Source organism: Asterias amurensis, chromosome 5 (genome assembly GCF_032118995.1).
Source record: "Asterias amurensis chromosome 5, ASM3211899v1".
In the NCBI taxonomy this organism is placed as follows: Eukaryota; Metazoa; Echinodermata; class Asteroidea; order Forcipulatida; family Asteriidae; genus Asterias; species Asterias amurensis.
The window spans coordinates 2,576,304-2,601,694 of NC_092652.1; the positions used below are offsets into that span (position 1 = coordinate 2,576,304).

The window sequence follows — 25,391 nt, forward strand, 5'->3', positions numbered from 1 at the left end:
GGCTCGATCTTTCCGCGGGGGATGTGTGTCGTTGATTAGACCTACTTTGTCTCCAGCAAGCCGGTCGATTCGACTATTGGTGTCAGCAGACCATTTTTGTCAATCTCTCAACGCGATTGCTCCTGAAAAGCTTGTGGCTCTCACAGCCGTAATTATTATGGCACTGTGGGAACTGAAATGAATACTAATTGGGTGAGATCGTAATCTTTGTTGTAGACCCTTATTTTCTTTTCATATCTTTTTTTTCTTCAGAATGTGAGTTTGTTTGGTTGCTTGTTTGTATATTGTAGGCCTTTTTGTTTGATGTGGACCGAGTGTGTGTTTGTTTGTTGTATTCGGGGTAAACGAACATCTTTATATTACAACTGAGGACTTTAAATGCCAAGGACACTGATTGGTTTTTACTCAAAATAATTGTTAGCATAAAACCTTACTTGGTAATGAGCAATGGAGAGCTGTTGATAGTATATAGCATTGTGAGAAACGACTCCCACTGAGTTTGTGAGAAAAATATGTTTTTTCTCACGTAAAAAATATTAAAAGACTTCAGGCCTGAAGCACTTTTAGGACATCTGAAACCCTTTTTGAGCATCTGAAGCCACACACACTAACTTGTGCAACAAAGGTGTTTTTCCTTTACTTGTTCCCTTGCAACTTCGATGACCAATACGAGTCCAACAGATTTGTTTCTCCCAATGTTTTTGTTTACTATCAACCTCTCCCCCATTACTCGTTACCAAGAATAGTTTTGTGCAAATAAATATTTTGAGTAATTACCAATAGTGTCCAGAACTTTAAGTGCAGAGCTAAAGGAAAGAACAAAAGAATGCTCCACAAGGATATATTTTTGAGATTTTGATGTGCTCATGGAGGTAGATGTGCTTGTGTTGTTGCTCGCTGTACTTGATTGCAGAGTGGGTGTTTGCATTCCTGGTAATGTTGATCATCGATTGCCCGATTTACTGGACTACGGGAGCCGCATGAGGGCAGTGTTTACGAAACTCTCCGTGCGTTTTCGAAAGTTTGAGGAACCGTTGGTTCCCACGTCCCATTACCATACAGAAAGAAACAAAATGGCGTGTTTTAATGTACAAATGTTCGATGACGTACAACTTCCATGATAATTGCAGATCAAATCAATACAATTCTGTTCAGTTTACTAGTCCTCATGGAGGAAAATTTCCTTGCTAACACGCAACACACAATAGTTATTATAATCTACACCAAAACATAAATACATAACCGAGTATAAATTAGATCAATTCAACACATCAAATAATACCACTAGGGAACCAATCAAACAAAAGTAATTAATGTAATTAACGTTGTGTACAAGCTAGATGTTTAAAGTGTGCAAGGCGCCGACCGTTTTTGACTAAATTCAACTTTTAGCGAGTGATGTTCTGTAACATAGGCCTCTAGTAAAAAAATTAAAAAAATAGCCTTTCGTTTTTGACGAGCTTCAAATTGATTTTTGTTTTTGCAAAGTATTATCAACAAAACACTTTTTGTGTAAATGTATAACTGGCATGAATGTTTTTTATCCCATTAACTGCATTGTTATGTAATAATGTTTCGAGGGTTAAAGGTTTCTGTCCCGAAGCCTTACTGTAAACAACAAGTTTACTCTTTCAAAACATGTCTTTACTCGATTTAACATTTTGTGACACATAGATTTGGGTCACCGCACTAAGTAGAGAGAAACCTATGTGCGTAGCCTCGTTACACTGGACACTGATGGTAATTACTATACATAATTTTGTTAACATAATTATTTGTTACATAAATCGTACTTGGTAGCAAGCAATGGAGAGCTAGGTAGGATTTGAAACTTTGCATGGTGGAAACACGATATGGAAAAGTTTGCGGTAACACCATATATTGTGAGAAACTGCTCCCTCTACTGAACTAACGTTGTTTTTGAGAAAGAGGTGATTTCTCATTCAAATTAAAAGACTTTAGGCCTGAATTAAGCTCCTTTTATGAATCTGAAAGCACATAAATTTGTACGTCACTGACGTTGTTTATTATTCTTTTGCAACCTTATGGATCAATCGAGTCCAAAATTTCACAGATTTTTTGGTTGATACCGGTTGTTCAAGCTACATGTATTTGTTGACCCATCTCAAATAACAATATTTTAGAGTGGTGTGAAACAGCCAGCCAAACCCCCAAAACCAAGCCATCAGACCAGTCTTAGGGTCGAATTACTCTCTGTTGTTGCTCAAGTTTGACCCATATTATTTGCAGAGGGGTGTGGAACATAGACAGCCCACCCTCTATAAAACAAAAAACAATCTGTATAAAAGCAGACCAGAGCAAGTTTGTCCATTAACCACCTTAATGCACGTCTCTTAATGTTTAGGGGCTACGTAGAAGTAAACCTAGTAAAACATGATGGCTCCCCCACGGTACATGTACCTCTGATTAAAGTGCATACACTTCTCCCTGTTAAAATCTGGACCACTCCTTTTGAGTCAGGGCGCCCCCATTATTTTAGCAAATGGTGCAGTATAAAATAAAATCACAAGAGGGCGGTAACCCTTGTCACGCTCCTGAAGTATGTTGGCTCTTTTCGAAACCAAGGCTTGGGCTACAAGCTCCGGTGTCTTAGGGAAATACTACCCCCGGTGATTATGTCCCCCAAGTGTGAAATGGGCCATAGAAATGGGGTAAAAAGCGCGATGTATACGAAGAAGTTTGTACATAGTTCGCCCTATGTGTGGTGGGTGGGGGGGGGGGGGGGCACAGACTCTCCGGGAGGACAGAATCTACTGCTACACCGACATTTTTTTAAATTTTTTTTTTAACAAAATAATATAAGGTTGCAGTAAGCCATAGCCCGAGCTGGAGTTCAAGTCGTGACTTTGAATTCTATATCTTTCAACCAATATTCGTTTTTGTTTGGTAAATAAAGAGACAAACTACAATAAGGTATTTGTAATTAATTATAATAAATTCAATTTATACCAACCATTGTCAACAATCTCCTACTACATACTCAGGTAACTCTTTGAATTGTCATTTTCATTGATATCCTATCTGGGCCACTCCACATATCTGAAAGGGGTGGTCAGGTCTCAGAGGTGCATATGGGCACTAGACTTTTGGCGATCATTTTTAATAAATTAGTACATATAGTACTATCCCATAATAGACCTTTTCGCAAATACTGGGGCGCGCGCGTAAAGCTTGGAACTAGGTGCATTGTGGTCTAGCTGGTATCCAAATTTGATTCATATCTATCCCACAATGCACCTCATTCAATAGTCTGCGCTTGCGCATTGGTATTTGCGATAAGGTCTATGTCAAACAAAGTCATGTCAAGATCTAATTGAAGAATTTGATGACAACGTCCCATGGGGGATTTTCTAACCAAACAGGTATCTTGCTGCAGGGTTTCAACTATTAATTTTGTTTTGCAAATTAACATTATATGACGTACAGTAACTGTGTGGCACTTGGGGGTTTCACAACGAGCCCATTAGTATGTAATTGTACATCTGGAAAATACTTTTAGACAACAGCAACAACAAGGACAATACAGACACGAGACATTAAAGGCACCGGACACTATTTATAATTGCTCAAAGTAACTGTCGGCATAAAAACTTACTCGGATGTTGAGTACCTTAGGACATCAAACTTATTAATTTAAAATAATGACGAAGATTCATCTAACGCCGAACAACAACGAAAACCGCTACATTCGTAACATACTATTGTGGAAATGACATAATTATGTTAAAGCATTCATTTTCAAATAGCCTTCACAGTTGAGTCACCAGATTTGTTTTCCATTTTGGAAGCATGAAGGGGCAAAGATACAGTTCAGGCTTTTTAATTAATAGGGCCATTTATTTGTATATGTTTGCGATCTCATCTTTGGAGAGGACGGGGTCCAACCTGGGCCCAATTTCATAGAGCTGCTTAAAAGGAACACGTTGCCTTGGATCGGTCGAGTTGGTCTTTGAAAAGCGTTTGTAACCGTTTGTAATAAAACGCATATGATTAGAAAGATGTTGTAAAAGTAGAATACAATGATTAACACAAACATGCTTCGAAATTGCATGGTTTTCCTGTTATCTCGTCGACTAACACGGTGGGCCATTTATGGGAATCCAATTTTTGACTCCAATGGCCGACCGTGTTAATTCGCACAGTAAAAGGAAAACCACGCAATTTCGAGGCAAATTTGTGCGGATCATTGTATTCTACTTTTAAAACATCTTTCTACCCAATGCATTTTATAACAAACAGTTACACACGCTTTTTATAGACCAACTCGTCCGATCCAAGGCAACGTGTTCCTTTAAGCAGAAAAAGTGGAAAGCACAACATTAATGCTTACCAGAATAAGGTTACCAGCCAAACTACCATGTCACAAGTACAGTTTGTGGGTATCCTGCTCGTTTTGCTAAGCAGAAATAGTTAAGAAATGTTCTTCTGCTTTAGCAGCTCTCTGAAATTTGGCCTCGGGTGTTCGGGGAGTAAGCTCAAGACTTGCTCAAGCTCAAAAATATCGATAAAACCAAAACCAAAATTGTGCCATTCTCTGTTCTGCTCTGCTCTCCTCTGGTGATAATTTTATTGTTCATAACGCGTGGTCTTAATGTTCATTCATCTAAAACACACTTGATGCAAAAACGCAGTGTGACTACCATAACAACAACAACTATTGACAGTCGTTTTCCTGGTCAAACTGCCTCTCATAATCGCTGGGTTTTGATGGATTTGTCTTTCTTTCAGTCACTGCCTTCGTCTTGACGCCCCCTCCCGTAATAATCGAATTAGTATCGGCTAACGGGCGGGCTGGTTGAAACTCATGACACAGGGATCAAATTGACTCGACAGCTATCTGTCAGTTTGGAAGGGATGGAGAGGGGGCTGGGGTGGGGGGGGGGGGGTTGGGGTTTTAGTGAGAGGTTACACCTATTGTTCTCGGTCTGGAGTTAAGACAACTCTTCCGTCGGACAAACCGAGACGGTTCGGACAATTCAACGGTTGAGACAACTCGACCATTCGTTATCACAGACGAGTTATCTGACATTCAGTTTTTCATCATTGCATAGTGCATACCACCATGCTTGATGTTTACAGTGTGTCACTCCGGGCTTATAAATTGTGCCAATTTTTAGGCCACCAGATATTGAACAGAAACTCCAATTATTCATGTCATTATACGTATTGAAGAAAGCAAGAAACACAGCCCGGAGGACTTTCACATTGTGAAAGATTGTGTATACACGCGTAAGCAGAGGAATTAAACTGTCTCGGGGCATTTTTCTAGACTCGGCTTTGGCTTCGGCTCATGCTTACTGGACCCGTCATCAATTTTGGAGCAGTGTACAACGTGTACGCTGTTTCTGAACACCAAACGGAGCCTGGAGACAACCTAAGCCGAAGTTTTGGAAAAGGCCCTGTATATTGTACAAGGAAAGCCCTTTCCAGAGTCAATTATTAGGAGCCAAACTTGTAACGGATTAAAGTAAAGTTGTTTCACATTATCTCAAACTATTTTACAGTTGTTTTATGGGACGCGAATCTTAGTCATTATTGACCCAGAGTCTGTGTCGACCACAGAAAAGGGTCAAACTGACGCAGAATTCGACTTTAAAGACACTGGACACTATTGGTAATTATCAAAGATCACCGAAGATGTTATCGGTTCACTAAGTTTCTCGAAACCAGTGGAGACGTCGTAAAAGGGACTGTCCATGGGCACCTTTGGTAATTGTCAAAGACAAGTATCCTCACTCGGTGTATCTCAACATATGCATAAAATAACAAACCTGTGAATATTTGGACTCAATTGGTCAAGAGAAGTTGTAAGAGAATAATGAAAAAGGAATTTGTGTGGTTTTGACTAACAAAAGGCTTCAGGCCAGAAGTCGTTTAATAATATTTGAGTGAGAAACTGCCTCGTTCTCAACAATGCAACACAGTACTTGTTACAAGCAAGTAATTGATGCTAACAATTATGTTGAGTTTTTACCAATAGTTTCCAGTGCCTTTAATCAGAGAATTCTATTTAGCAGGTTTCCTGCTTAGCAAAAAAATGTAATAAGCAGGACACCAGTCACAGATTACTTTGAGCTGGTAACGTTATTCTGGCAAGCATGTTATTTTTGTGCTTAGCCAAATTTTGTGCTTAAACGGAACTCTAGAATCAAATTGGGGCATTCATTGGCCCTGTCCTTTTCACCATTATAACCTCACACCGCAGCAGTCGGTCGAGTTAAGTGTCTTTGGCCGGTAACCTTGTTATGGCAAGCGGTTTTTTTTTCACTTAGCTAATTTTTTTGCTTAGGCAACTCATGGAGCCATGGGCAACTCTATGAAATTGGCCCCAAGACAAACCATGAGCCAACCGACCAAACCACTCATCAATGGCCACACTGTCATTGTCACCATTAAAGGAACACGTTGCCTTGGATCGGACGAGTTGGTCAAAACAAAAGCGTTTGTAACCCATTTTTATAAAATGCATATGGTTGGAAAGATGTTTTAAAAGTAGAATACAATGATCCACACAAGTTTGCCTCGAAATTGCGTGGTTTTCCTTCTACTGTGCGAGCTAACATGATCGGCCATTTATGGGAGTCAAAATTTTGACCCCCATAAATGGCCGACGTGTTAGTCGACGAGGTAAAAGGAAAACCACGCAATTTCGAGGCATGTTTGTGTGGATCATTGTATTCTACTTTTACAACATCTTTCTACCCATATGCATTTTATAAAAAACGGTTACAAACGCTTTTCAAAGACTAACTCGACCGATCCAAGGCAACGTGTTCCTTTAAACTTACACTGCAGCACTCGGTAGAGTTAACTGTCCAATAACGCCACAACTATCGACCACAAATCCCCCAAAGGTGGCTCCTAACTAATGATTATTGACGTTCTAGCCTTGACAGATTGGGTCTTAGCTTAACTCATATTAATTACCCCCACTCATTCTAAACTAAACCCCTCCACGATATACAAAGCACGTCAGCGAGGGATAAACCCTGTATGCTTTGTAAAACAAGTCAATGGTTTGTTTTTTAACAGCTGGAACCGGCCCAGTGATTAGTGGTTTTTAATTGATTATTTGTCAACATGCATTAAAGCTTGATTTTGATTAATGACTTCGTTAATGCTGCATATAGACATTTTAAACTATTTCAATGTTAACTGTGACATTCAGTGCGTTTGATTGTTTATTGTTTTAAACAAGATGGGGTCGGGTTGTTTTAAACATAACTGGTTAAATCCATTGATTTATAACATAGAAGAAATAATTGTAAAATGTCAAATTCGATTTCACCAATAAAATATTGTAATTATAATTTTGGCTCAGCCAGATATATTATTAGAGGACACGAGGATAGTTAAGCACTCCGGACGCAAAATGTTCAAGCAAAATTACAAATACCGCATTCAAAGAGAGTAAAAAGATGCAACAACTTGGTAAAAACAGTAAATATGACACTCTCAATCCGAAGAGAGAGAGTGCAGCAGAAGGAACTTTGTTTTATCACTCGCATAATACGCTTTATATTGATTTAAGACACCGGACACTATTTGCAATTGTCAAAGACCAGTCTTCTCACTTGGTGTATCTCAACATTATGCATAAAATAACAAACCTGTGAAAATTGGAACTCAATTGGTCATCGAAATTGCGAGATAATAATGAAAGAAAAAACGCCCTTGTCACACGAAGTTGTTTGCTTTCACATGTTTGATTTCGAGACCTCAAACTCTAAATCTGATGACTCGAAATCAAATTCGTGTGAAATTGCTTCTTTCTCGAAACTACAATACTTCAGAGGGAGCCGTTTCTCACAGTGTTGTTTACTATCAACCTCTCCCCATCACCATTACTCGTTAGTGAGGTTTTATGCTGATAATTATTTTGAGTAATTACCAATAGTGTCCACTGTCTTTAATAGACAGTACGTTAAGCTTAAAATTATCTGTTAACAAAGAAAGACATTCGGTTGGGGACCCGCTCCCTCAACCCACCCATACTTCCACCTGCACTGGAGCCTGAATTGCTTTGCCTTGCAGGCTCTGGAACTACCTTCATCACCGTCGTACGTCCAGGCTCGTACGGCATTGTCTTGTGTCGTTTAGAATTGAAGTTTCCTTCTTTTTGAGTGATTCACTCTGTCCTGGAGTGAAACCCCTCTAAAAGAGTAAAATAGCCACCACTCTTTTTAAAGAGCCATTTGAGGGACAACTCGAAATGTAAAGAGTGATGTTTTCACTCTTTTACATTACAGAGCAGTGCCTTTTCAGTGAAAATGTCTGTACATTTATTTTAGGGCTTATACACAGTGTACTTATACCTTTAAATTAAGACTAAACATCATAGAGGATGTAAATAACACAAATCCAGTCACTTCTAAACGGTACAGCTGAAAAAAGTTTGCAAATATTTTGAGCGATGGGCCAATATCCAGGGTGCACCGTTTCAAATCAAGAGATGTGTCTCTCTTTTCATTTTGCTCCAGAGACGTTTCTGAAGCAATTTACGATTATACATATTCTCTAATAGTAATTTACTGCCTGGAGGGCTATCCGCTTATGCTCTTAACCGTACAGTTGAGCCATATAATGGAGGGAGAGCGAAAATTTAAGAAAATCGATGCCTTTATTTTATTGGTCTGTAATGAAATTACCTCTCGTTTCCTTCTCTTGGGCTGATAGACGGGGAATTTCAGGCGCGAACGACGTAAAAACACCTGGCATTGCCCCGGCCTCCTGATAGCTAAACCAAAGCGAGCGTACTTTATAGCGTTCTTTGGCCGGGCACTCCGGGCCATGACTGTACCGTTAACTGCAACACACGCTCCCCACTAGCTCGCTACATCACCGGCGCAGCATCCGCGGCTTCCTGGCGGTCGATATTATACAAGCGTCTTTTATTGAAACCCACCGAGTCAGAAAACAAATCGAGCTGTCTAATGCTATGTCTTGAAGCTATTTCAATTTGTCAATAGCTGAATGGGACATTATCAGTGGTTCCACACGCCGCAATGGCGAATAAGAAACCTGCTTCTAACCATTATTATTATTTTTTTTCTCTTCTTTCGAGAATGTCATTGCAGAGGTGAACTTTTTTGCCCAGAAGGGGAGGTGGGAAAAAAAGCAGACATATTTATTCCAGCAAACATCTATCAAGCTTTCATAACATCTTAATGTAACAATCTCTTTAAGCAATAACCAATCACGGAGACTCTCTTTTTGTGTTTCATTATTCATGGCCCAAGTGGTGAGAGGGTCATTTAGCGCGGTTTGCGGTTTTCAATCTTACTAAATTTAATAATTTGTGTTTTTAACTCTTTTATTAGGGTAGGATGGCCTCATGCATTTATCGGCCTAAGCACTTCCGGTGCATCAGGCATGGACGAAATAACTCGTCGTTTTGCGCCCCCGTACTTACACAAGTGAAATGACTATAAAAACAACCAAGCTCTCCCGCGCAAACCGAAAACGCCATTTAGCCATGACAAAAAAAGACACCTGCCATTTCTTTCATATGCAAACAAGCCACGCGTGCCGGATGCACTTTGCACCAATGGGAAAGCAAGTTGGCGCGCGATGCACCGTCAATCATCGCCGCTCGTCTGGCGTATTGTTATTGACTGTATGCTAATAGTTCAATCAAGCAATTTGTGAGCGCGCGACCCACAACTTGTGACGAGACTAACACTACTGTGAAAATGGTGGGCGGGGCAGAGAGGCGAAAGAAACAAATTACACGCAGTTATTACATATTGTCAAACAGATTTTCACTCATGTGTTCGGCGAGCAAGGACTGCGAGAATTCAATTCAAGGGAGCAGACTCACGACAGTTTTATTTTATAACGGTTTCATTCCTTGTGAACGGTTTTAGCAGACTAGTTTTGTGTTTTAGAGATGGCGAATCTATCAGTTTGCGACGCGGAGAAGAAGTTGAAATCTCCCGGGTCTCCGAGCTGTCCGTCCCCGCTGCTGATCGGTACGAACATTTCGCTGGGTGTAGAGCCGCGTTTATCGGCCTTCAAATCGCTGGTGTCACCCGCTGGATGTGAGAGCCCGGTAAAACGAGAGCCTACTGCAGCTGAAGCAAGCAGAGGGATACTTGACGGTGCCCTACCCCCATCATCACTCCACAGTCATGCCAGTAGTTTTCATGTGTATTCTAAACTATTAGACTCTGCCACAGCGGCAGTTGCTTCAAATGCTGCAACACTGCGATATGGAGAACTTACGTCAGGCATTTCAACTTTAAATTGTAACAGATCACCAACGTTATCATTTGGATCGTCAAATAGTCTATGTAAGTATGCAGTGGTAACAATCAATTTGAAGTTGTTGTACTTTCTTAAATTATGTTATATTCATTAGGTAGAAAACTTAACAGTTGCTGTCAAATCTCTTGCCTCAAAATGTTTGGAAATTGAAAGTTTGTTTAACGAAGAGCAGTGCATGAGTGGTAATGAAATTTCTTTCACATGACTTCAAAAATAGCGACAAGATTTCTTAAAGGCAGTGGACACTATTGGTAATTACTCAAAATACTTATTGGCATAAAACCTTACTTGGTGACGAGTAATGGGGAGAGGTTGATGGTATAAAACATTGAGAGAAATAGCTCCCTCTGAAGTGACATATAGTTTTCGAGAAAGAAGTAATTTTCCACGAATTTGATTTAGAATTTGAGGTCTCGAAATCAACCATCTAATCGCACACAACTTCGTCTGGATGTGACAAGGGTTATTTCTTTCATTCTTGCAACTTCGACGACCAATTGAGCTCAAATTTTCACAGGTTTGTTATTTTATGCATATGTTGAGACACACCAAGTGAGAAGACTGGTCTTTGACAATTACCAATAGTGTCCTGTGTCTTTAAAAGAAACTGCCGGCCACAGTTTTCGATCTGTCCAATTTCCTTCAAGGGATGGCACAAAACAAAGGTTTTCGGAAGAAAAAAACGTGTATCCTAGTTTTTTTTTTTTTTTTTTTTTTTTTTAAAGTGATAGCTCAAAAGTTGACCTGTGGTTAGATGTTTGAGAAAAGATACCGGACTGGAGACAGCAGTGCTATGAACAGCAATACAGGACATAACCCTATGAAGAACCACCACAGTTTGGGGACACCACCCGAAATAAACTAACATAGGGTTTTGATACCTTGTAGATCAAGTTGTTGACCAAACATGAAACCCTACTCACTATGTAATGTATAAATTACGAGTAGAAATGTCAACTCAATCAGTCGTCAAGTTTTTGAGAAAAAGAGGTGAAAATCACAGAGCGATTTTTTTTTCAAGAAAGTCGCTTAAAAACCAGCACTGGTGAATATGTTTTACATGCTAAAATAATGTTCGTCTCCTGAGACGAAAACTATTTTCATGTCACTATTCTATTAATTTCTAAAAAACTACAGCACCTCAGTTAGTAATATTCTAAGGGGAGCTTTCTATCCCACCATCATCTTCAAACCGTGTAAGTTTAATGTAAATTGAACATTGTGTTCTGTGTCGTTCAAAAAAAGGACCAAAACCCTTTAACAATCAATGTTGTTTTCTTATTATCTCGTACTCCAGTCAGTCGCCGAAGACGAAAGGAGACAAGACAGCGACGACAGAGGACAACCTTCACCAGTGACCAGACCCTCAAGCTTGAGATGGAGTACCATCGCACTGAGTACATCACAAGGATGAGGAGAGTAGAACTAGCAGATCTTCTTAATCTCACCGAGACGCAAATCAAGATATGGTTCCAGAATCGCCGAGCTAAAGACAAGAGGATTGAGAAAGCACAACTCGACCAGCAATACAGGTAGGAGTCAAATGCAGTTTTCAACTCAATGGATCTGCTAAAAATATTATCCCTTTTCTGGTAAATAATTGACCGAAATGGTCGTTAAAGGTCACACCATTTCGGTTGAACTATTTCCCAAATTCAATTCATTTCACTTCAATTCAATTCAATTCGATTAAATTTGACATTTATTTCCGTACTTACAATAAGAAAAGACAGAACCATCTGGACAATATTTAGTAATAGGCCTACACAGCCAAAGGGTAAATCTGACCAAATGCTAATGACACCGAAAAAACCCCACACTTTCCAGTTTAGACAACACATTCATGTGGAACACAACACAGTTACCATTATTGGACTCGTGATCACACAAATAATATTTTTTAAACTACAACAGTCAACAGATAGGCCAACAGTGTTACATGTAATGGATAGCACCAATATTTACTACTCTCATCATGTCAAAATAATGAATGAACAATGAAGCACAATTCTGTATTTGTGTTTATTTTAATTATTATGTTGTCCATTTTGTGAGCATGTTTTTTTTATATATCTATACACGGGTATTTTTTAGATCGATTATGAAGGTTTGTAGACCTGGTTCTATGGACTACCGCTGAGAGGGGGTTCAAATTAATTGGATTTGTAATAAGCTACCAATTCAAAACGATATTATGTTTAGCGGTTTTTGAAAGTGCGTTAATAACACTGTTAAATAACATTAAACGAAGTATGACTTTTTCACAATGCGCCACACGTTTAGATAAAATAACTAAAAATGCAAATAAAATTTGTCACATTTCTACTTTTATTAAGTTCATTTAGTCATGTCCAATTTGCGAAATTCCATGAATGTTAAATTGTAGATTTCGCAATTGTAATGACTATTACACAATTTGACCCCCCCCCCCCCCGAAAGGTCAAACTGAGTTTAATCTTCTACTAATTAATGTGCACATTGCGTTTCTATTATGGTTGCCTTGAAATGTCATCATGCCGCGTAAAATTCATCTGATTTTTCCTGGGGACAATCTCTTATTATCAGAGTATTACCTGAACAAGTCAGGATATTTATGACCTCTGACAAGTTTCGTGGCTACCGTAGGTTTTATCCCAATATTTTTTAATCCGTTTTTTATATCACACAACGCCGAGTTTAGAAGAAGAAAAAAAAACACAGTTCGACTGACTTTGTGAAATAAAAATGCATACTTTCCTTTTCATAGATTTGAATAATAAGTGGTTTGGACTGTTAAACTCATCGTAACAATTAACTTGGCTGTTTGGTGTTTAATTTTGTTGAATGTGTTTGTAAATTTCCCTTTTTCGAACGCTAAAGAGATATACTCTTCTAGGGTCGAAACGTCAGGCCATTAACTATTTTTAGCAAAATGTAATTTAGGAAGCTTTGTTCTGGTTTACCAAACAGGAGTATGGGTCTACCTGCGCCTGGATGTACGTATGCCGCCCCATATCCTGGATTCTGTGGAGCATGTTACTATCCTTCGAACTCCAACATTAATCCCACCGCTGCCACCATTGGAAGGCCATACCAGCTTAGCCTCTGACAGATAGGCAAAACGGACAGACCACATGTTTTGAATAATGCGGACTCAAGCTCAGGCATTAATTCCACCGCTGCCACCACAAAATAATGAGCTCAGTGTGTGCTAGATCGCACGCAGTCAATCAGATTGGCATGTAACCGTTTGGCCTGTTGCCATTCCTTTAACCGCTCCTGAATCATCCCCACCCTACCACCACCGGGAGCGCACTAGTTCAAACCAGAGAAGAGAAGTTCACCTTCTGCCCCATACAGGAGTCTCTGAAGCCAATGAAACTATAAGTTTAATCCCACCGCTGCCACCATTTTTATCAATACGTCTCTCATGATCTGACTGACATGAACGCGAATCCAGGAACCTTCTTCAGTTTATTGTGAGTTTTTTTTAAATAATGGCTAAACCAACCTTTTGGTCACCTGACCTCATGGCTTCCTTGCCACATAAGAAGAGCTGAAACCAGGTCTATTTTAACCTTGACGATCTTAAAGGTTGTTCAGAGCGTATCTTTAAACAGGAAGAGTAAGTCAATGTACAAGAGGTGTCAACTTGGCTAACAACACAATGGTGTCTGTCACTGCAATAATTAAATTGAACAAAACAAAATGTGATAAAACAAAAATGTGATAGACGTTTCTCCAGAACAGTAGCATGTTCAGAGGTTTGTGTGATTATGGTCTGTGTGTATAAAATTAATGTAAACAATCTGTAGGTCTTTGAATGTTTTTCGTTTTAGTTTCTCCGTTGTTAGTCAAAGCCTTTTGGATCCACTACAGTATCATGTACTTGGCCAACAGGAGGCGCACACAGTTTATTTATTTGGATGGTTTGTCAAATAATTTGTATCATACTTACAGTGCAATATCGATTATTAATCGAAGGAAAGGTACAATAGACCAATCAATTATAGAATAGGCCTTATTCGTTCAACATTTTAAAACAGCAAAAATGTAAAGCTAAGAGATAATACCACACGCGTTCAACATTTGCAGTTGTTTACTTATTTTGGCACAAATCAAAACTGTTCAGCAAATTTCACTGCAACAGACCGAAAAATAAGCGGGTCACCATGCCAATAACACATTATGCAGTGGTATGTAGATATATTTTGAGTATAAGTAAGCATTTTCTTGCTAAGCAACAAATTTGTTTGAATATTGAGCAAAAGTAGTCTGATCTCGGCAATGTTCAGAGAAATGGATATTCAAAAAAAACCTTAACTTGTGTACCCTCTTGTGACTAAATGTAAGGTTTATTTAATAATTATATTGATGCAATAAAACTAATGTATATAATCTGAAACTAAACCACTTATTCGAATGGACTGAATAATTTCATTCGTTGTCCCAGGTTAAGACTACACAAAATTCTGAACGTCGGACCATCCCGTGTCAGTCCTGTAAAATGGTAATATATACCATGCATGCCCGAGGGTGGGGGCAGAGTGTACTCCCTCACAACCACCCCCAAAATGTTCACACGTTCCTCTTGTTCCGAAACACACCTCCCGAAATATTTTCAATAAATCCCGAGATAGATTTCAAGCAAACAATGAAGACACGTACTGGGGGTGGTGAAATGCAATTGAGATTGTGCGTCAAATACCATCGAAGTACCCTCTCCGCATACTCTCTCTCTAAATAATGTAAAAGAGTGAAAATTTCACTTTCCTGTCCGAGTGGTGGCATTTTCGCTCTTTTGAGAGTGAAAGTCACTCGGTATCACTCTTTTTGAGTGAAATTGGAACGAACTTCACTCAATCAATTTGAAAGTATACCCGTTTTTCACTCTTAAATGAGTTGTCCGCCATATTATAGCTCTTTGCAAGAGTGAAAGCAGACACTAAAAACGAGTGGTTTGTCATTCTTTTACATTAAGAGAGTACACAAAACCAAACCACCCTCATCCATTATTGTAATGGTGGAAAGAAATCCCAATTTATATGTCTCGATGTATATTTTAATAACACTGTAAAAAAAGAAATCCCACTATTTTATTTGGAACATGAGATGACATTTTGCAGTCTAGATGATGTCAAATACACGTAGTTGTTGTTACGCGCAGTTTACATTTCAACCCACAGTGTCACATTGTCACTATTACTCTGTTTGTCACGATAACTAACCCGTACGCAAATTGCTCAGACTTCTATAAACTGCCAATGTTTCTCTTGCACTCAGCCCTAATTTCCCCCCTCAAACGAGTGAGATTTATAATAAAAAAAAATATCCATTCTGCGACCCATTGGCAATTATTCTTTCATGATGAGCTGGAATTAAGCCTTCGTCGTTGGAACAGCGCCCAGGGCATGGGGGGATTTCTCATCAGTGGACGGCTTCCGGAGCAGGTGAAATCACGCTGCTCGCCCCGTACTTGACGGTAAGGAGTCGGTTCATGTCATATCCCAAGCCCCAAATTGTTGACTTGCATTTTGCATGATGTAGACCACTCATCAAACAAGAGAAAGAAAAAAAACCCTGGACGGAATCATCATGTTTGCATCTTGTGTTACAACAATTGGTTATTTTGAAGAAATCAATTTCTGATCGGTGGATTTATATAGTCCTTAGTGTGTGTTGTTTAAAATATAAAAAATGCTGACAACTCTTCTTATGTTACGAGTTGACATAACCCATTTGTTGCTCCACCTTCTCTGTTATCTGTGTTATGAAAACATATTCCGTTTCTTTTCCTCTTTGAGTATTCATGATTGCTCAACATCTCTGGAGATTTTTTTCACGACTGTTTGGATTACCCAAAAGGATGATACGGTGTAGGCCTATAGTGGAAGGGACATCTTTTGTTAAAGCCACTGGACACGTCACTTTTGGTAATTGTCGCAGACCAGTCTTCTCCCTTGGTTTATCTCAACATACAATGCATAAATAGTAACAAATCTGTGAAATTTTGAACTCAATTGGTTGTCGAAGTTGTGAGAGAACAATGGAAGAAAAACCACAACTGTTGAACAAGTTGTGTGTTTTCAGCCAGCTGAGGGCTCGAATTCATGTAAAATATCATCAATTCAAATAATATTTCAGTGAGGTTACTTCTTCTTAAAGGCAGTGGACACTATTGGTAATTGCTCAAAATAATTTTGAGCATAAAACCTTTCCTGGTGACGAGTAATGGGGAGAGGTTGATGGTATAAAACATTGTGAGAAACAGCTCTCTCTAAAGTGCCATAGTTTTCGAGAAAGAAGTAATTTTCCACGAATTTGATTTCGAGACCTCAGGTTTAGAACTTGAGGTCTCGAAATCAACCATCTAAACGCACACAACTTCGTGTGACAAGGGTGTTTTTTCTTTCATTATTATCTCGCAAGTTCGATGACCGATTGAGCTCAATTTATCACAGGTTTGTTATTTCATGCATATGTTGAGATACACCAACTGTGAAGGCTAGTCTTCTTGACAATTACCAATAGTGTCCACTGTCTTTAAGAACTACGTTGTTTCAGAGGGAGCCGTTTTTTTTACAATGTCACCAACTCTCCATTGTTCGTTACCAGCGGCACACAACCACCATCGTTTGAGTGTACTCGTTAAAACCCGCCCTTGGTGTTGTTCCCGTCTTCAGCTTGTTGATGTCGTCATGTCCTCATTATTTGAAAGTTCAAGTTGCATTACACTAGAGATGTTGAAGATATCATGAGATCGTACTACCCAAATTGTTGCAATAATGACGAAGAAAGCTGCATTTAGGCTTACTACTAAATCAGCTCCTTTATTCAACAACCGTGGTAATAAACTTGAATTAGGGAATCTATTAACGCTGACACTTAACGAACCATTGATTTGATTTACTTTGATTGCTAGTTGAAAAACTCATGGGTGATTAGAGATTGAGATGGGGATTCTTAACCGTGTGTCCCGTTTTGCGCGCAGCAGATAACTGGAATTTTAGCCGAGTTTGTGATACTGGTGGTGGAGTGTACAAGTGTAGGCGCCCTATTACTAGTAGTAGCTCAGTGGTTTCATCAGTCTCTTGCCGTGTTTGTGAAAAACAACTTCTGGTGGCACTTGGTCGTCTTGGATGACGGTATTTAGAGCGAGAGTGGATTGTGATTCCTGGTAGCAAAAATAACTTCATGCGTCATAATAGGAAACAAAAAAACATGTGTCATTATGACAACCACAATCTCAGCGTTGGAGCCAAAAAGGTTTGTTATGACTCGACAATAATACAGGAAGGACCAAGAGAGGGCGCTATCACTTTAGGCAAGTGTTTTAGAGTGGCCCCTCAATGTAATGAAATCAACGAAGGAAATAGCTCCTGTGAAGTCCAGGTCTCAACGTACATTCGGTCTCTGCGAAATAAACGAAATTTGAGAGTCACGTCGCGTCTAGCAAAAAAATGGCACAAAAACAACTCCCAAGTAATATGAAAGTCGTGGAAAAAGACGATTTGGATGATGAGCTGACAAAAGCAGGGAGCAAGCCCGTCGTTGTTGATTTCACTGCTTCTTGGTAATGTATTTGAAAGGAAGTTAAACAACTAAATGTGGGAGGAGGTTTCAAACAGGTCGAGTTGCAGTTAGTTGGGAGTTGTTGATCGAGTGACAAGGGTGACACAAAAACAAGGGATTTGAGTTGAAAACGATGATGAAACTTGAGGGATAGTTCTAGAATTAGCAACTAAGGTTCCCCGTGTAGGAGTCAAACATATTCATTATCTATACAACAACATTCATTTCATGTCGTGCTTCCGTAACACAATACGTTATCAAAATGGTCATTGATACTTAGCTAGGTCAAACATGACATTCATTATTCATGACAATGACATGACACGTTCTCACTTGTGTACTGTATATTGTGTGGTCTTTTGTTTGATATTGTTTTAAGATAGCAAACACTTCAGGAAAAGTTTCTGTATGAAATAATAATACAGTATTTAATTTACCTCAATTTACCTCAATGATATAGGCCCTATTTTTCTTTATGTCAAAATGAGTGAAAAAGTGGTGGCGCCATATGGAAAGTTATTCACACTTCATTTTTTTTTATGATTTTCCTATAGTATAGGTCCTTTGTATTTCACACCTAAAACTTTTTCAACAGACACACTACACTTTCAGTGTCAGTGTCAACTCTTACAACTTACAGTACCATTTACATACATTCACAACACTTTTATTGTACGGCTCATTATGTTTTACTCTTATAATAAAAGCTCATAGTCATGGGGAGCCGGTACAGGGAGCCTTCTGCTTTTCTAGAACTTAGAAGTATGCGAGGGAATGTTGTGTAGTGTGTGGTGGTGGATCTTCTTCTTCTTTTTTAAGGGAAAAAGAAAAAAGGAAGCAGTATTATTGCTAGTTCATTGATTGTGTTTACTCTATCTGGATATCCGTATTTAATGATGCTATGTCAGATTTTTGGCCCCAGACATTAAAAAATAGATTTTGAGTGAAAGATTTTGAGTTTCAAAGATTATCACCCACTCTAACGTAAAAAAAAAGTTTAACTTTTACTTTTAATGGTCAGGAACCATGACAAAAATTTAAAACGTTCCTTATAAAACACATAAGAATTGGTCACGTGGTATTGTCGGGATCCCGACAAAAACTAATTATGAGCACTTTATTTCACAGCTACATGTACTAATAATTGGCGGACTTTTTCGAGCAATGGCTCAAATGAAAGCTTGTAACTTTCTCGACCCCCATCAAAATACCTATTGAATTTTAAATCAAAATTTTTTGGGTCAAATCGGCCAAAAATCTGACATAGCATCTTTAACAAAGAGTTGTCAAAGTCCTGTACTTCGCTACTCCTCCTTAGCCCCACTTGTGTCGCTAAGTTGAATCCTTGGCTACAGCAAAGCGTTTTATTTTGGGCGGTTACCAACGGTACACAGACTGGAGTCTGACAGAATGCAACATACACACGTTGTTGGACAAGAGGTCACTCTCTTAAACTCTACACCCCTGAAGAAAAACATTAGATGCAGGAAGAGTTTCTTCACCCAAAGAGTGATAAACACTATGGAACGCCCTTCCACAAGCTATAGTGGATGCCAAAACTGTAACATTTAAGAAAAATATGGATTTTCACTGGAAGGAAGAAAATAGAGGATATGGGGTCACAAAGGCTATGCCTAATTAATCTACCCATTAAACCGTAAGTAGTAAGTAGTAAGCACTGGTAATTAAACTATAACCTGTGTACACAATGTACTGTACGTGTATGTGTATGTGTATGTGTGGTAGTATATAAAGAAATTTTGTATTGTTTAATTATTCTACTCTTTAATACTTTATTTTTAATAGGTGTGGACCATGTCAGCGGATCGCTCCAGAATTTGTCACGCTTGCTTCAACCTACCCGAAGGCTTTGTTTATTAAATGTGATGTCGATGATAACCCGGTAGGTAACCAACTTCTAGGTTTCGTTGGCAGACATGCCAATGATACCAATGATAAAATACTTTTGGGTTTGAATCCCACCCGAGTAGATATGCCTGTGATATTTTTTCACAGGACTTGGGAAGGTACTGAGTATACAGTGCTAACACACCGGTGTATGGGGGAAAAAAAATAAATAAAAAAATTAAGATCAAATATTTATTATAATTTTTTGTTTATCTCCAGGGTAGGGATAATGGCGCTTTCAGAGTGCATAACATACAGTAGATCATACATGAAAGTGTACAGAGTGGTTAACAACACATAATCTGTTCAGCTTTTTGCTCATATGTTTTTTTTTTGTCTACACAGACCTCCAGTTCCAAATATGGCATCACTGCCATGCCGACTTTTGTATTTTTCCGAAGCAAGGCAAAGATTGACGAGTTCTGCGGTGCAAAGCTTGATGGGCTGAAAAGCAAACTTGAGAAGTGGCTTAACACAGACGGAGATCAGTCGGACGACAAACTAAAAGGAGGATATGTAAGTCAGATTCAGAAGCGAAATAAGACTAAATAGACCCCCTTGCAAACTGCAAAATAATAATGAGAATACCGTAATTATCGGATTATAAACCGCCCGGCGTATAAACCGCACTTCCAAAAAAATATAGAAAACAAATATTTAAGTGTCGGCGTTTAAACCGCCCGACAAATAAACCGCAGTCCAGAGCCCACCTTGCCGTCAACTCGCCTTTAACTCACTTGGTGCCGTCAACTTGTCCTCAACTCCTCCAATAATACATTTAAAATTCACAAAAGAGGCAAAGAACTGTAAAGTATTAGCTAAAGGAGAATTTTCATAAGTTTTAGGTTACATTTCAGTATAAAAAATTGAGTTTTTTCTCATTAAAAATTACCTCGAAGCAGCAAAACCGTCGCGCTATTTTGCTTTTTTCAGACCTTACACAATATGAACAACAGGGGGCGCCTTCCTTCATATGGTTAGTCTAGGCCCAAGATGTCAATGATTGGTACCGCATAGTGTCTTATGTACTGCGCCGTGTTATTTGATTGCTGACGTCTTGGGTGAAGACTAATTCATACCTGCCATCTGCGGAGTGATCGAACTGATGGGGAGTAGACGGCACAAGCGAGTTGATGGCGAGTTGACTGCGCAAGTAGTAGGACCGAAAATAACAAACTCCAACCGGCATAAATTTATTTATAATTGTTAACATTTCCATTGAAATAATAATAATAATTAACTGTACTACCGCGGAGTCAGTTCTTGCGCGGGTAGTACAGTTCATTACGATCCTTTAAGCTAAAGTAGTAGTCCTAGCCTATTTCTATATCATCCGCCCAGGTAATAGTTAATAAGCAGGACAGTTCTTTTCAGAACTGAGAAGTCTCCCAAACACCCGAAAAATCTACACCGCGGTAGTAGAATTAAGCAAGCGGTTCTCTAAGAACAAACTCTACCTGGCAAGTAGATACACACATGGTGTTACCGCAAACCAAATATACATTGATACCTCACCATTTTCTCAAATCCTATACATGTTAAGTTGGTCTGTTAGAAGTAATCATGACAGGATTGGAACCCACTTTCACAGGGCTGAATGAATACTTGGGCTAATTAGCTGTCACACATTCTAAGTTGGTCTATTAGGAATGACCATGTAGGGATGCAACTCACCTTCGCAACTACCTCACGTCTTGACGATAACTTTCATCGTTACTTGCTTTTCTATTCTTCCTCAAGATGGATTTATATCAGTTCATTGATAAGCGTTCAATGGAATGTTTAAACCAGAGTAACGAGCACGACTTGGAAGCTTGTCTGAGAAAAGAAGACGGTTACCTCGAATCGGACTGTGATGAACAGGTAGGAGTAGATTCTACATCTCGTACAGTATTATTTGGTTTAATCCTCAAACGGATGTGTGAAGTACTGTATAGCTAATTCTTTACAATGTTTATCAGGGATAATCGATATGTGAAAAGCTTTTTATACTTTAAAAAAAAAAAAAAAGGAAAGGCACATTACTTGGGTGGGTAGATAATAGATGTTAAATTTGCATCAGGGAAAACCGGATAAAGAATATAAATTGGTTTACCCGTACACCGATGTGTGTTAGCACTGTGTACTCAGTACTATCCTGAGTTCTGTGAAAAAAAATCAGTGGCATATTCCTTTGGTGGGATTCGACCCCATGACCTTTGCCATGTCAGGAGGGTTAATAATAAATTAAAAAAATTATAGTTCTTATGTAATGCAGTTTACATTAAAGTATAAATAAAGATGTGCTTTACAATAATTCTTTCTCAATGTTTTTTGTTCTTCTCCTTTCTAGCTTATTATCAATATAGGATTCAATCAGAACATTAAGTTACACTCCTTGAAGATCAACGGACCTGAAGACGCTGTACCCAAGACCATCAAGATCTTCACCAATCAATTTAAGACAATGGACTTCGATTCTGCTGAGAGGATGCAACCAATTCAAGAATTGGTGTAAGTGTAATGTGTTCCTTTGATTATTCTTTTGTTTAATGGCTTAAAGGCAGTGGACACTATTGGTAATTACTCAAAATAATTGTTAGCATAAAAACTTACTTGGTAACGAGAAATGGGGAGAAGTTGATAGTATAAAACATTGTGAGAAACGGCTCCCTCTGAAGTAATGCAGTTTTTGAGAAAAAAGTAATTTCCCGCTAATTTTATTTCGAGACCTCAGATTTAGAATTTGAGGTCTCGAAATCCAGCATCTGAACGCACAAAACTTTGTGTGACAAGGGTGTTATTTATTTCATTCATATCTCCCAACTTCGACGACTGATTGAGCTCAAATTATCACAGGTTTGTTATTTTATGCTTGAGATACACCAAGTGATAAGACTGGTCTTTGACAATAACCAATAGTGTCCACTGCCTTTAAAGGCAAAGTATATCTTTGGGTTTTTGAGCTGTTGGATTGTTTTAATCCTATTTATCTGTAGACGTTTAATAAAACTAACCTGTGAAATTTCAAAAAGTGTTGTTTCTTTTTAAAGATGTTGCCAATTGTTATAGTTACTTAGTATTTTCCACATCATGCAAATCATCAAACATTTCCTATCACTGTTTTTTTTATTTCTGTGATAGGCTGACAAAGGATGAAGTGGTTGACGATGTTGCAATCCCGCTACGCTTCGTCAAATACCAGAATGTTTCTTCTGTCACAGTAAGTATTTTCCCTGTCATCGTTTACACTATGAGGAGACATAGTTGCAGGACTTGTGTCTTGAGCAACTTGAATTCGTCACCAGTCACAGGCATATTAATTGGGTGGGATTCGAACCCACTACCTTTACAACTCTAGATTAAAACTTGTTGACTTTGCTTTTCTTCTAGTTATTTGTGAAAGACAACCAGGGTGGAGGAGATGTAACTCAGATTAATCAGCTAGCGTTTATTGGAATGCCTGTCAACACAACCAACATGGGAGAATTTAAAAGGGTAAGATACTGTGTCGATGGTGGTAGTTCTTGGCTCTGCTTTCTGTAAGTGAAAAATAGGCACTTATGGTGGATGATAAACTCATGCTGTACAAAATGAGTTTTGTCATGCATTCATTTTTAAGTGTGTCGGTGCTCTTCCACATGAGTTATCTAGCCATATGCTGGAAGTCGCACTATTTTTTCGATATCTTTGTTTTGGGGCCAGTCAGAAGCCATACAACCGTTAACTGTTGTGTAGCCAGGGATAACTCCCAAGTTTATGATACAACCTGGGAAGCGGCAGCCAGGGGATCACCTTAAGGGGATGCAACTTTTTTATTCATACAAAATAAAGACATTGATGTTTTGCTAATGATATTTTTCAATGAGACTTTATGATTAATTGTGTTTTTATTTACAGATCGCTGGCAAGAAAGGAGAGAGTCACTGAAAAGCCAACAACTTCCAGACAAGGACCTTTTTATAAACATCAGCTTCTGTACAAATAACAGTTTAGTTCTTTTGTTTTTGATAAATTATGAGTGTTTGAGGAACTTGACCCAACAAACAAACTGGGCTCAATTTCATAGACCTGCTCCGGCAGAAAAAAAATTGATTTATGCTGCTAAGCGAAAATGAGTAATATACATGTACTAGTCACAAATTGTACACATGACATGATATTTTGGCTTGGGTGAACTTAGTCTAGTAAGCATAATTTTATTGTGCTTAGCAACCTTTTGTGCTTTAGCAGCTCTATGAAGTTTAGCCCTGGTATTTGGTTCTAGTCTTGGTCCAAGATACTGTCTGTTGTTGTCAGTAAACAACATTTTGCACCAAATAGAGTACAATAGCAAATTTCTTGCAAACCTTGGGTCGCATCTGATTTGATGGCTAGGGCTGAATCGGGTGCTAAGGCTGTTGCTAAGAATGCCTGCATGTATAGACGATGTGACCTATGTTTACATTCAAACCGCCCTCTGTTGACAAAACACTGTATACTGTACATCATGTTTCGCCGAGCAAATAGACGCGTAGTCACAGTAAGATTGCATACACTTTCTAGCTGAAACACAAAGGTTTTGCTCGGCGGTATGTGCGCAAATCATGTTATGGTTTGAGTGACGTCAGAGGTCACATCGTCTATACTTCAACGTATGATGATTTAGTTATCAAACCCCAGCAATTTCCGCCAAATTAGGAGTCGGTTTGTCATGGTTTATAAAAACCTTTTGGAATATATTAACAGTTTTGTGCAGAGGAGTTCCTGTACACAGGCAGTAAAATTTGACCGTCCGAGTTTCAGACACGAGTATTCAAGGCTGTGTTGTTCCTAATCGTCCATGCATGAGACGGGTATCCATCCATGCATGATATGGGTAATCATCCACAAACCTCACAGCCTGCTTTTTAACTTTCAATGAATGACTATCTGCCTCGCAGATAAGATATCCATGCACAAAATGTTTTCTGTCCCTTTTTTTTCTTAAGAGAATTCAATAATTTGATATCTTGATGTTTACTCAGTTTGTTAAAGTAAGCTTTGCTTTCCCTTGAGTAATACTTCTTCCAGTGGTTTTAAAGACACCGTAACCATGACAATGAATGAAAAATTATACCCATGTATTCTATGTTTTATTTATAAGTCTTTTCGGCCAACTAACTTCTGAAAAGCTTTACTAATCTTGTATCAAGTGTATGCCTTTAAAAAAGTTCTCTTAAAACATTTGTTGAATGTTTTCCATTATACATGTACCTCAAGCATGAGTTATAATAATACTAACAGGCATTTATTAGGCATTTCGAAACATTGTACCAAAGCGCAGTTTGAAAGGGAGTCCGAGTCTGAGTCAACAACTATGGACTTGAAACCAGCTCGAGTCCGAGACTGGAATAGCGTCTCTAGCATTGTATCCGCAATATTAACTAGTAATAGTTACTCTCCCAACTTAGTCTCGAGAGATCCCAACTTAATCTCGAGATCCTCTTTGTTCTTCAGTACCCCAACAAGGTTTGTTTTAAACCTTTTTATTTTGTACATGAATCATCTGCAAATGGCATGGATGAATAAATCAGAAGATTTCACTACTTTGAAGAATTTTGTATTTTTGTGTAAAATTTGTCATAACAGCTTAGAGGAAAAGTAATGTTGTTATGGAGAAAAATTTAGGTTTTAGCCGCCCCCCC

At 38.7% G+C, this 25,391-nt stretch overlaps 2 protein-coding genes across 2 annotated transcripts; both read left to right on the forward strand.

The window, feature by feature from the left end:
- Positions 1 to 9,817: 9,817 nt before the first annotated feature.
- LOC139937596 (uncharacterized) lies at positions 9,818 to 13,418 on the forward strand. Its single transcript, XM_071932806.1, has 3 exons — positions 9,818 to 10,313; positions 11,585 to 11,819; positions 13,237 to 13,418. Exons 1-3 carry the CDS (start codon positions 9,911 to 9,913, stop codon positions 13,373 to 13,375), a joined length of 777 nt encoding a protein of 258 aa, XP_071788907.1. The 5' UTR covers positions 9,818 to 9,910; the 3' UTR covers positions 13,376 to 13,418.
- A 4,269-nt stretch (positions 13,419 to 17,687) lies between these two features.
- Positions 17,688 to 25,302, forward strand: LOC139937378 (thioredoxin-like protein 1). The gene is made up of 8 exons (XM_071932500.1): positions 17,688 to 17,839; positions 19,645 to 19,741; positions 20,092 to 20,262; positions 21,487 to 21,609; positions 22,079 to 22,239; positions 22,870 to 22,948; positions 23,119 to 23,223; positions 23,626 to 25,302. Exons 1-8 carry the CDS (start codon positions 17,727 to 17,729, stop codon positions 23,653 to 23,655), a joined length of 879 nt encoding a protein of 292 aa, XP_071788601.1. The 5' UTR covers positions 17,688 to 17,726; the 3' UTR covers positions 23,656 to 25,302.
- Positions 25,303 to 25,391: the final 89 nt, after the last annotated feature.